Source organism: Zootermopsis nevadensis, unplaced genomic scaffold, assembly GCF_977971745.1.
Source record: "Zootermopsis nevadensis isolate Lab colony 2312 unplaced genomic scaffold, Znev_1.0 Znev_ptg000033l, whole genome shotgun sequence".
NCBI lineage: Eukaryota > Metazoa > Arthropoda > Insecta > Blattodea > Termopsidae > Zootermopsis > Zootermopsis nevadensis.
Genome location: NW_028259165.1, coordinates 382,342 through 395,842, shown reverse-complemented (window position 1 = coordinate 395,842; position 13,501 = coordinate 382,342). Strand labels below are relative to the sequence as shown.

At 36.0% G+C, this 13,501-nt stretch overlaps 1 protein-coding gene and 1 long non-coding RNA gene across 2 annotated transcripts in view; one reads left to right on the top strand and one right to left on the bottom strand.

The window, feature by feature from the left end:
* Positions 1-13,501, bottom strand: part of LOC147871985 (uncharacterized) — an 83,982-nt gene that overhangs the window by 22,658 nt on the left and 47,823 nt on the right. The window lies entirely within an intron of this gene.
* The window catches only part of LOC110838096 (ryanodine receptor), a 55,036-nt gene that overhangs the window by 14,941 nt on the left and 26,594 nt on the right, over positions 1-13,501 (top strand). Inside the window, 7 exon segments of the mRNA XM_087359810.1 lie at positions 97-337; positions 2,112-2,185; positions 2,949-3,028; positions 3,395-3,482; positions 4,397-4,517; positions 9,778-9,877; positions 10,006-10,057. Of these exon segments, the coding sequence (XP_087215936.1) occupies positions 97-337; positions 2,112-2,185; positions 2,949-3,028; positions 3,395-3,482; positions 4,397-4,517; positions 9,778-9,877; positions 10,006-10,057 (756 nt within the window).

The following is a 13,501-nucleotide window of genomic DNA, read 5'->3' as shown; positions in this document are numbered from 1 at the left end:
ACATAAATATGATAATTTATGGCAATGTACTTAATGAAAGTTGAAGTGTATTTGCAACAAATACATATGAATGTGTAAACACTATTATTATTTTAGAACTGTAATGGCTTTGGGCTACTACTTAACGATGGATAAGCCTCCATCTCGCATCAAGTCTGTTCGTCTTCCAAATGAACCATTTCTACAGTCAAATGGCTACAAGCCAGCTCCATTGGATCTTAGTGCTATAGCTCTCACTCCTAAGATGGAGGAATTGGTGGATCAACTGGCAGAAAATACCCGTAATCTGTGGGCAAAGGAACGAATTCTGCAGGGGTGGACGTATGGCTTGAATGAGGTAATTATGCATCTTAACCTTTAAAATACAGCTATTTAAATCCCCCCCCCCCACATTTAGGTGTTTTAAATATTTGTATTTTTTGCGATGTCACTGAAAGAAACCCATGCCTCAAAGTTGATTATTCAATTACAAATAAATCTCTGACAGTCTTAGAAGCTCATAAAAGCATTTCAGACAAAAGAGTATCTTATTTTATATGTATATAAAGCATTTAATAATGTCATGATGAAATGGGGCAGCAGTGTCCCATTTTCCCATTTGGATATTCCTACTGGGCCACATGTCCCATTCGGACTTCAGAGGTTAAGTTTGCCTACTTATTGCAGTGGGTTTATGAATTTTTATTTTGTTGTGTTTTCTGAAAACATGATTCTCTCATTAAATCTAATTTTGAATTCAGAGCGACACACTTATGTAAGATGCTGCACTGACGTACGTACATATTTTATTACATTCCATGGATCCATAAGATAGTCAGATGACAATAGGATGTGGAAAAGGTCATAATAATAATACAATACATATTATAAAGTACAATTCATACTATTATATAAATGTCACATAATACACAACAAAGTATTCACCTAAAGAAATGATAAGTTACAAATAGATCTACCCATCACACACAGAATAAAATTTATCACTTATTTGTAAACATTAGAAATTCATCGACAGAGTAAAAGGAGTGTGTAATTAAGTATCTTTTTAATGTTACCTTAAATTGCTCCTTCGTATTTATAAGACTGACTGGACTGAGACATAAAGAGTAATTTTAGTTTGAAGGTATTGAATTTTTATAAGTGTAATTTCAGTCGGGGTCACTAAATTCTTGGACTATGTCCATCACCTGTGTTTTTAAAAAGAACACCTACTCAGTTGGGTCTCACTGAAAGAGCTAACCTCAACAACTGTTTCTATTGGATCCAACTGAGTAAGTGTCCCTCCCCACTTTTTAACCTGAGGACAGAAGATTCAGCTTCTGAAATGTAGTGAGTTTTTTTTTTTAAAAAAAAAAAAACATGATGGACATAGTCCGAGAATTCATTGTTCTCGATTGTAAAACACCATCGTCAGTACCCTTTAAAATTGACTTGTAATTTCAGTGTAGATCAATATTTAGCATACAGTGTGATCCAAAGTATTTTCTTTGTACAGTTTAAATAAAACAAAGTTTATCTGCTTTGAAGATATCCGTCTTCTGGGTTATTGCGCTGTGTAGTCTGGTCGATGTTAACCAACATCTGAAACGTTGGTTAAAATCGACCAGACTACACAGCGCAATAACCCAGAAGACAGAAATCTTCATCGCCCTGATGACGGAAGCAGTATGACCTCTGAAACGTTGGTTAACATCGACCAGACTACACAGCGCAATAACCCAGAAGACAGAAATCTTCATACTCTGATGACGGAGGCAGTATGACCTCTGAAACGTTGGTTAACATCGACCAGACTACACAGCGCAATAACCCAGAAGACAGAAATCTTCATACTCTGATGACGGAGGCAGTATGACCTCTGAAACGTTGGTTAACATCGACCAGACTACACAGCGCAACAACCCAGAAGACGGATATCTTCATACTCACCGCTGTGAGAACCTCAAGTCTTATCTGCTTTGTTCATTAAAATATATAAATGTGAAAATTATACCAATACATAAAGTATAATCATTCTGCCTACATTACATGACTGATACAGTGTAAATGGCAGCTAGTTTTTTGCGTATGTGACCATAAATTTTTTTTAAAAAAAATGTAATACCTTTCAGGATTCTGATATGAAGAGGAGTCCACATTTGGTTCCTTACAGTAAAGTGGATGATGCTATCAAGAAAGCAAATCGGTATGTATTAAATTGTAGCTGTGGCATTTGTGTTTTCTGTGTATGTAGTATGGCTGTAGCCCATTGTATTCTAATACTAAGCCTTACATCTCATATGAAGAGGCCAGAAATGAACCACCATTACAGTGAATCATTGAATTTTGATTGTAATCTTAGCCACTTAACCTTAATGCCGCAGCATTCGACTATAGTTGATGTCTGTGAATTACCATAATCTGTGAAAGACTACAAATAATAATTTTCTCTCAGTACCGTGATATTTTACTTTGCTCCTTGAGTTATAAAAATGCATTTTTGTTGGTGTGCATAGACATGCCATCTAATTTGAGAAATTTCAAATTGTGCATGTCACATGGCTGTAACCTAAACCACCTAAAGATTTTCAGATTTTATCTTAAAATTACATTGTTTTAGGAAAGCATTGAAACAATAATTTTTTAGCAAAAGGATGTTTGGAAACTTTCAAATCTATTGGCATTCTTGACCACGGTTTTTACATTTATTATTGGGTTTTTTTCATTCTCTCTGTTCGTCCTTTGGAAACATTTGCCTTGCATAATACTTTCTAAATTTCTGTCTATGTTGTCATAATATGAGGTTACAGTGTGTCTTAATTTGGTTGGTAGAAGTTTCGATATGGCGGCAAAAGATTGAACTGATATTTATATTCCCACCAGTGAACGTGTTAGAAGGTAAGCTATGAAGCTCAGAAAATTTCCTGAATGTTGTGGGTGTACATAACTTCGCTATTTTGTATTATCAGGGACACAGCAAGTGAGACTGTTCGAACATTGCTGGCCTACGGATACAACCTTGATCCTCCAACTGGAGAGCAACTTGAAGGTATGTTTTAAGGAATTGGTCGTTCAGAGGTGTGTTGGAAACAAAAATTTTAATTCTGTGTTGATTTCCAACATGTGCACTGTTCAACAGACTTTATATTTGGTTTATTCTCTGTTCTTAATTATGCAAGATTTTTTTTCATATAGCTTTGGAACAACGGCTAAGTGGCACTGAATTTAACGCCTTAAAGCCTTGACATTAAAATGTTCTAATTATGCTTTGTAACAGTCAAATGTTCAAAGATTATCCTGCACCATGGAGTGTGTGATGTTTCGAATTAGAAATATAGGCAGAGGAAGGAGGTTTAGAAAAGTTTAATTTGCGAGTTAGGAGAACAGAAAATGTAACAGCATCATTCTGTATCAGCCTTACTTGCTGAAGCAGCAAAAAGTAAGCATATGGCATTCAGAACATACAGAGTACAGAAGAATTATGCAGTCAGTACAGGAAAATGGTAAGTTACTGTATAGCAACTGAAAAGCATGAGTGAATCAAAATATAACATGTTATATTTTTGAGGATATCAAAATAACATGTATAGACAATTTTGACTCATGTCAATTTTATACAATATATTCATGATGACAGTAAAAGTAGATGATTCTAAAATGGTTATCAACACACAGAAGTTTTCTTTTTTGATAATATTGTTTAGTCGCAAAAAACTGCTGCTGTTGATGGAATGAAAAAAAAGTGGTAACTTTTTAAATGGCATTTCTTGTTCCCTATAGAAATTTTTTTTGATTTATAAGAATTGGTACTAAATATTATTACCCTTTCTACACAATTTTTACATGTAGTTTTGTCCTGTAAAATTCACAGTATGTTTCATTCACATTGGTGTATTCAGTACATTTTTATATGATTTGGCAATAAAATATCCAATACAAATTATACGTATGCTAGTTCTATCAGTGGGCACACTGTGCTCTGTTATCATATGTGTTTATCCCGATTTTATAAATTATTACAAAATCTAATATCTGCTGCACAGCTGTTATAGTTTTATTCCAAATAGTTCTTGCTTTTTTGGGATGTTCTACTATAAATTATAAATTATTCATGGCCAAATTTTGTGTAGGGTGGTGGCCTCAAATGGCTCGTCATAATCTGAATTACTCTACCCCTGTTTCCCCTTTTGTGTTGTGTCATGCTTTGTGTCACAACAGTATCATCACTTTGTTCTGAGGTTGCTTGCATTCTATATCAGAGACATTGTTTTTCAGAATCAGAATTAAATACCAACTCTTCAGTGCTGTTCAACATTTTAGCTTTCCCAATATGGAAATTCATTCTCAGTTCCACTGTGTTCCTGTAGTTGTATTTTACACATAATCCATTACTTTTGTGTGGTCGTTAATCCGGCAGGTACTTTGAATTTGAGATTATGACTGCAGGCCCAATGCGCGTTGGTTGGGCACATGCTGATTGCAGCCCTGGATGTCAGCTTGGCAGTGATGAATACACTTGGGCATTTGATGGCTATAATGTAAGTACCTCGTTGTCCAATTTTTCTCAAGTTACATTAATAATTATTTTGAGACCCCAAGATTCTCACAGCTTTGAAACATTGGTATTTATCTAAGATCCGACATAATGTGACAACCCAGAAGAACTACACTATCAATAATCATTGTGTTGCTAGATCTGTTACTGATACCACAGTAATCAGTGACATCTGATCTATAAATCTGGACTCATTTTAGTGAAGCTGCATTCAGTGTAATAGAAAAATAACGTGTCACATACAATATTGCATAAAAGTCACTGATCTAAAAAATATCAGTAATATAACAGTTGTACCTGTTAAGTGTACAATGTCAAAAGCATTGTCCAACTTTCTGCTATCACTCTGCCATGTAGCTTATATGTGCTCAGTTTATGATGCATTGCACATAATTATCCAGCAGACAGATGTCTTGCAAAAATAAAATACTCGTAGCGGCAACACAAAGGTGCACTTTGCGCACTAAATTCTGGCATAATACTGTTGTTCTAATTAGTTTGACTATTCTTTTGGATAAACAGTTGGAATTATTAGTGTCCTTATCATATGTCTATGTAAATCAATTTTTAGGATACTCATTCTTTTATTCATATAAAAATATGGTGGTATCAATTACTTAACATTTAATTGGTAAAATTATCTTCAGCATTCTAAATATTGTCTGTGATAGGCTTCTTAAAAAGATGCCTTTAAATTGGAGATAATCTGTTTCATGGATAGAATGCTTAATAAAGTCTGGTTGTATGTACAATAAGCTCCCACTTATCCAGGCTAATAAAAGGGAGAAACACAAATAATTGAGAAAGACAGGTAATGCAAAATATTTTGTTTGTTGCGTTCACTAAGCTTCACTATTTACTTTCATATATATATATATATATATATATATATATATATATATATATTACACAAGTGATATTAATTTTGAGAAATGGTTTGTAATGGCTGCCTGTTACTGTGAACGGTTAGACTCCTCCTCACAGCCAGCAGTTTGGATTTTCCTGGCAGCTGTAGTATCACCGTATGTGAACGCTCTCTGACCCACGTAGTCTAGCAAAGTGTCCACGCACTGTAGCACCATGTTACGACTGTCACATTCATTACTTTCTCCCTCTTCACTCTTATTTTCCTTCTCATCTTCTCCCTTTTGTTTCATGGCAGTGTTGACAGATGCCCATTTCTGACATGTGCTTGAAGGTCAGTTCACATGCTTGACTTCATAGCCGTTCTTTGTTGTATTGTAAACATTTTCAAAACTCCTTATAGCACACACCATGTCAAGAATTTCAGACTTGCTAATGTCATTATTAGGAAAGCCTTGAATATTATCTTCTTCTAGACCTGAAAGAAGTTTCCTCTGTGATCAAACCAATTCACAGAAGACCATACCTGAGATGTGGCATCATTGACACTATATCTCTCTCCCTGTACTGCAGTTTTATGAACAAAGTATTGTTGCTTGTATCTGGTCAGCCAACTGGTGGATGCATTGAACTCGTCCAATCCCGAAGCTTCATAAAAAAAAAACTTGGTGTTCTATGCGCTGATGTGGCCAAAATCTGATGTTCCTTCTGCTCATTACTGGTTTAACCACTGAAGGAATGCAACATTCACCTACTGATATGATAGAAACACCACTATCAAAGTTCCTTACAAATTCCATTAAGTTAATTTTATTGTTCGTTATGTCACGTATGGTTTGTATCGCTATCCCAAAATCTATGGCTAATTTTATCGCTGATTTTCTAGTCTAAAATTTGTCAGGTAACTCAAGCTTTGTTTTACTGTCAGTACAATTTACTTCAGCCATTATACGTAGGATTCACAAGTGTTAACTCTCATTTTGACGGAACTGTCAATGATATTTGATGAGAAACAGTCAATCAGTTGTGGCCATTGGAACAAACCTCCTCTTCCCGCCGCTGATACCAACTATAAGTAACCATAAGCAAGATTGTTCGTTCATATCTTCTGTAGACCCTCCTAAAACCAACCTCCACCCTGAATTGAATAGTGTGACGCAGAAAGATGTCGAAAGCCTAATTTACATGTGTCCATATTTATGCAAAAAGAAATTCTTGTATGAAGTCATGAACAAGTAATCAACACATGGATATTTGGGAGTTTAGTGTTTATTAAACCTAATTTAAGCCTTGAAGCAGGATTTAAGTATTAAGTACCAGTGCACTTATATTGATAAAAAGGCTGAAGTTGTATGCCTGTACTTAAGTACCATGAGGATAAAGAGTTATGCATTCATTACAACTGTTAAATGTGATCAGATTAAGTTTGCATGGCAGTGGATTTTATGAAGATGACTGTCTTCTGGGATGTTATAACGTGTAGAACTTGACTGATGTTTCAAAGGTACTGACTGCAAACTGTTATCATCACCATCCATTGCATTACCTGGTGATGCAATATCTTAGTAGACAATCATCTTCACTATTATACTTTTCAATTCACGTTTTCTATAAAGTACCAAAATGTTTCATTCACTGGGCAACAAAATGACTATATACAAAAATTTTCAAGTGTTCAAGCACGGAGGATCAGTTATTCATATTCAGATTTATAAATCTGCGCTGAAAAATCAATATTATATTCCAATGTTACGATGTATGATGAAAGTATTGAATGACAGTGAAACTTTAATTTGACATCACTTAAACTGTGGTGACAATTTTTCACATGCAGTGTCTATGTTTTTTTTTGTTTTTTTTGTTTCTTGGCGTCACTTGGTGATTATGTAGGCCATCAAGATACACTTTGGTGCTAGTGATCCATTTGGCAGGCAATATCAAGTAGGAGATGTAGTGGGCTGTTTCCTAGACTTGTTCGATAGAACTATCAGTAAGTAAATAAATGTCTTGTGTTAGGGACCCGATGTGGTGTGTGGGTTGCACGCAGCCCATATGAATCATTTAACATTATTAACTAGGTAACTGCATTTCTAATAGAATGTGACTTTCATGGATAATTCAAGGTATATTAGAGGTGATCCGTATGGATATAAATATGTATGCTTGCAATGTGAATTTTTTGTTATTATAATAACAAACGTAAGTATCTGCGTAATTGAGCTAAACGGTGCCTGAGTTTTGAATATGCCTTGTTTCATGTTTTAGTTTATATTATAATTTCTATTTTAGTATGCATTGCTGTTCGCCACGGTGGTCTAGCGGATAGAACGCTGGCCTTGTAATCCTGGGGTCCCGGGTTCGATTCCCGACGGTGCCCGAATTTATAATTTGTGTTGGGCAAGGCCGTGGTCTAGGCAACACGGAGTTTTCCTCCGGGGGCTTCCCCGGTTTCTCCGTGGCATCCCAACAATTACTCCATACTCCATACACACAGAAGAAGGCAATGGCAAACCACTTCTGGATCATCTGCCAAGAACGTATATGAACAGGTCCCAGTCCGAGAAAAGGATGGAAGGATCCTGTTCATATGGACCTGTCGTCAGACAGAACACTAAATAAATAATAAAATGCATTGCTGCCACCTTGAACCTAAGTAAATGAGCCTTTCAACTTGTGTGTAGTTCATTTATTTTGACATTATTTCTTTATTTTTACAGTTGTCTATCTTTGATTTATTTAGAAGTAAATCTTAGATTGCAGACAAAAAATTATGATTTCTGAGAAACTGTAGAGTTTCACAAGTAATGTCACAAAATTATGAACCTCATTCTTAAACATCTTTCTTAATGATTTTATTTTGTGGTTATTCAGTTTTAAAGTGTAGGTCAGTGGCATTCAGTTCAGGCACACGAGCGCATGACCTAATTTATGTTTATACATCCACTGTTTGAGTGATGTGTTTAACACCACAACAGTTATCTTATTGTGAAACAATGTAAACAGTCGTGAAGTCCCTGTAAGAGAAAGCTCGTGCAGCCCACCACCCATAGCAGTTTTGAGTAGCCCCAGTACATGTAATCAACTATGCACCTCAAGGATTACCTGCATATGTGTCACAGTTTTTCTTCCGCCATTTGTTATAGAATTTGTTTGCCTATATGGATGCATATTTTAAGACGTTTATCCCTCCATGTCCTTGTGAATTTGTTGTAATCAAATCTGTTTGTTGTGGCCTTTCTAAAGGGATATTTTATTTTAATATCACCGCAGTTAAATATTAAGTAGTTGAATGATTAAGAACAATTATAAATAAAATAGCAAACATTTAAGCACAGTTATTTAACATTTAAGTCTAGAAACATACAAAAGATTGATTTTGAAACATGGCAGATGATTGCTGATATTCTGCAAATGATTTATTTAAACATGCTGTCATTGGCTCTGACTACGTAGCATTGAGTGATTGGATGATTAATGAATAATGAATTGGAAATGATATGGAAGTGATCCTGGTCTAATTTAAGTTACTATCCTCGCAATTCCTGGAAGGACCTCGCTCGTGATTGTTTGGTCACCGGGCTGAGATTTAAACCTGGAACCTCCAAAATACAAATCAGGATTGTTATCCACTTGGCTGTAACATTCAGCAAATATTTCGTACAGGCAAAAGTATTTATTTTTATTATGAAATTCCTTTCTTACTGAGAAGGTATGCGAAAAAGGATTATAAGTTTAACCCAGAACATGTAACAACTTTTTTCATTTACATAAAAGCGAAATTGAATGAAATGAAAACATTTTAAAATTGATATTTCTGACAGTTTTCTCATTGTTTAACTTTCTAAAATGAGTATATCAAACAGAATATTGACATATTGTAATTGAATGCCAGGTTGGTTCTTTAGTACGATTCATATATTTCCAATTCTTGTTCACTATTATCAGTTCTGTCATCCCTTAAGTGCCAGATCATATAAAAAACTTAAAAGGCCCCAAAATCTTAGAAAAATGACATGAAACATCATCATCAGTATCATGCAATGCCTTCAACGATTGATCATTTTACACACAAATTACAAATGGTCATGGGGTTTGGGGGGGGGGGTGCAGTGGGAGTACAAAGTTTGTTAACTGAGGATGCAGGTTTTCTTAAGGCTGGTCCTGATTACACTACTGTGCATTCTGAATGTCGGAGCATTGCGGCGTAAGAGTAATGCTGTGTTAATTGTTCAGGTCACTATAAAATTATCTGTGGCCATTAGTGAATATAATAGCAACTTATAAGAATGGCTTCCTTTACTGCACATAAAGGCAAATTTCAGTATGATAATTAGAAGATGTTAGTTTAGACGTGATTTGATATTCTCTTTGATTTAAAGGAAGAAAAGATTTGTTGTGGGGCAGCTGAGTCATTTGGCAAACAATGGCAAGTGGGAGATGTGGTCGGAGTATTCCTCGACTTAATTGATCGTACGATAAGTAAGTCAGGAAAATAAAATAATTTGCCACGTGTGCCGTCGTCAAGTAGTAATTCAGTTCATTTGAGTACAAATTATTTGAGTTTATTAGGGTTTTAATATCTGAAAACTTATAATTTGCACTCACAGGAATGCTATCTTTGGTTGACCATGCATTTGCTCATGAAGGTGGACGCAGTTTGTAAATTGTGGGCTGATGAATGCAGTAGTGCAGGTCACACTTGCTCCTGGTGCAGCCCACCAATGGATGTACGGTCAACTGGATAGAGGTGTTGGATTGAGATCAATTGAAGTGTCAGAAATATTTATTGAAAGTTGTCAACACAGTTGCGAAGGTCATGCTACACATGAGAATAACATGGTATTACAAGTTACTGCCATGGTCAGCACCAAAGTGCAAGTGTAGATTGGGAATAAAATGCTGAAAACAGTTAAAGCAAATCCTTTAAGAGCATTTAATAAAAGCAACAGTGAGACATGGCTCCAACCCAAAGTTGAATTTTACTTTGTATTTACAAATGCGTCGCATGTTTTGTGGATAGCATAACCAGGTTTCTTCCATGCAGAGAAACATACAAGCAGACTCTTACATGATATCCAGCCTGCCTTATGTAATTTTTATACTGCTGAAGGAAGATGATGTCCCGCGTCGTAGCCGCGCAGTCCGAGGCATCATGCTTCGGACTGGTGATACAGAACGCGTGCTGGTTCGAGTCTCGGGGGAGAAGAAATTTTCTCGTGAGCTTTCGGCCAGCGTATGGGACCGGTGCCAACCCAGCATCCTGAGGAAATTGGGGAGCTACAATGAGTAGCGTACTCCAGTCAGGAAAGCTAGCAATGGCTGGGGGTTCGTCGTGCTGACCACACGTCACCCTATATCTGGTCGGATGATCGTTCACCTCTGCTTAGGCATGTGGACGTGAGACCAGCAGTCAAGTTAGTCGGCTTTGGCTCTCTGGAGCTGTTACTCCACGGATTATTATTATTATTATGAAGGAAGAAGATGAACATATTTTGTTGTTCTGTCAGCAATGATTAACACAGCAAAATATTTACTTGGCAGAGCGAGTTTCACTGTCTTTGGATCTCTGTGACCAGTCCAGGAAACAAGTGTAATCAAGGCTCTTTCATCAATATTTTCTCCGCAGATGCGTTCATAAAATTGTTGCAAATGACTTTTTGTCATTTAATAGCTTGCGCTGGCTTTGATAAAAATATTTTTAAGCTGGATTCATGGGTCATATGATCAGTGTTTTTCTCTGGATGATCTCTTCTAAACTTTCATGTTCTTGGAAGTAAATATATACTTTCTGGTGCAGTTTTTCTGCTATAGATGTAGCCATGTCAATGGCATATGGATGCATTAAACTGGTGGACGTGTGGGCAGTCCTCGATTTACTTGCATAGTTAAAGTTCCCTATTTTTGAATCAGCTTTGGCACCTTCTCATGATACACATATATTACTTCCATCGCATGGTCTGTAGAAGGCGTGACTGTGCCCTGGCAGGGAAAAGGCTGTCACCACTGCACTCAGCAACCCACAATTTGTCAAATGCACACGCTTTTGTGTGAAAGTACATGGTTGACTGAAGATACTGCCCTCGTCAGTAAAGGAGTAAAAAAAGCATATAGTGCTATACTAGAGATTATGTGATCTGCTCATTTTTGTAGAGTTGAATTAATTAGCTATTCTAGACACATTAATTTCTATCTGTTTTGAAGGTAGTTAACTGTAGAAAGTACGCAGCTGAATAACACCATTACGTAGAGCATCTGCAAAATATTAATTTCTGGATCACAATCCCATTTAAGAAGTAGTGATATGAAGGCACTGGTTTGATGTTAAAATTTGAGCTATTATACTATTGTGTTATAATATGAGACCCTCCTAAATATAAAACATAAAAATGTATCTGTTTTACAAAACTTTACACTTGACTTCCATTTTTTAGAATTTTTATTTAAAAGAAAAACCAAAGTGTCTGCTTTGTTAGTATTTACTTGGATTTAGCGACACTTGTTTATAGCACACACTTAAAATTAAAAATTTATTTGCCTATATCACCACCTCTTTAACTGGTTCTCATGCATGAATTATGCAGCTATTGACCACTAAATCCAGACTGGTTTAGGGAGAATCTGAGTTATTATTATTATTAAGTGTTCTGTCTTACGACAGGTCCATTGCTCTGCCCAAAAAGAGCTCTCCAGTTTTCCCTATTCTCAGCTTCTCGTTTTAACTCCTGGAACGTCATCTTCTTTCCTTGTTTAAGGTCGTCGGTTAGCTGTATCAATCTTCTTCCCAGTCCTCGCTTTCCTTCAACCTGGCCTTCGATGATATCACTCAGTAACCCATTCCTTCTCATAATATGTCCCAGCCAGTTAGCTTTCCTTCGTGTAATCGCCTGCAGAATGTTTCTTTGCTCGTTGACTCTCCTCAATACTTCTTCGTTGGTCACTCGATCCGTCCACCTGATCTTCTCTATTCTTCTCCAACACCACATTTCGAAACTCTCCAGGTATTTCTGTTCCTTCTTCCTGAGTGTCCAAGTCTCTGCTCCATACGTAACACTTCACTAGTTTCTTCTTCATCTCCAAGCCCAACTTGCTAGTGAGAAGTATCCTCTTCTTGACGAAAGCTGCCTTGGCCATGGCTATCCTTGCTTTTACTTCCTTGGTGCATAGGGCGTCCGTCGTGACTATGCTTCCCAAGTACTTGAAATGCTCCACATTCTCCAGCGGTTGGTTTCCAATTACAACGTTCAATGGTTCTGCTCTCGGTACAACTTGTTAATTGCATTTTTTCTGAGAAGAGGTAAAAATTGTCTTATAATTACTTGTATATTCTTGAAGCAAGTATCCATGCAGCCTGCAGTCTACTGTTCTGAAGTATATTCAAATGAAGGTGTCTCTGAAAATGTAGAATTTCCTTACCCACTGTTTCATCGCAAATAAAGTGGATGGTATATGTAATGCATGTGCACATATATGCAGTACATATACACAAAATAATGTGTATGAATAACATGGACAGTCCATGACAATTCCAGGCTGAAGCTTATTTAGCAGTTGTAGTTCTCGTGTGAGTTTTTATTTAGTGCGGATACTCGTTGTAAGTAGTCTCATGGATGGGACATGGACTAGGACAGCTTGGTCGTAGGACAAAAATACTGATCAGAAATATAAATTGATGTAAAATATATAATAAAATTCAGGTCAATACACAAAACTTGATTTAGATGTTAAAATTTAAAATTTAAATTTGCGCCATTCATCACTAAGGATGTTACATTAGAGCGCTTTCATTCAACATCCTTATAGTGATGAATGGCGCAAATTTAAATTTTAAATTTTAACATTTAAATTTTAAATTTTAACATCTAAATCAAGTTTTGTGTATTGACCTGAATTTTATTATATATTTTAATCAAAAAACACAAACATGACGCATGTAAACCTTAAACTTGATGTATTTACTCTGATTTGTGACTGTAAGGAAAGTTAATGAAAAGTATCTTGTGGCATCTGTCAATCGTGAAACATCTTGTCAAGTAAAAAATAATTGGTTTGAGTACTTTTTATATATCTTGTATAAATTGTCGTATTATGTAATTTAGTCACAAC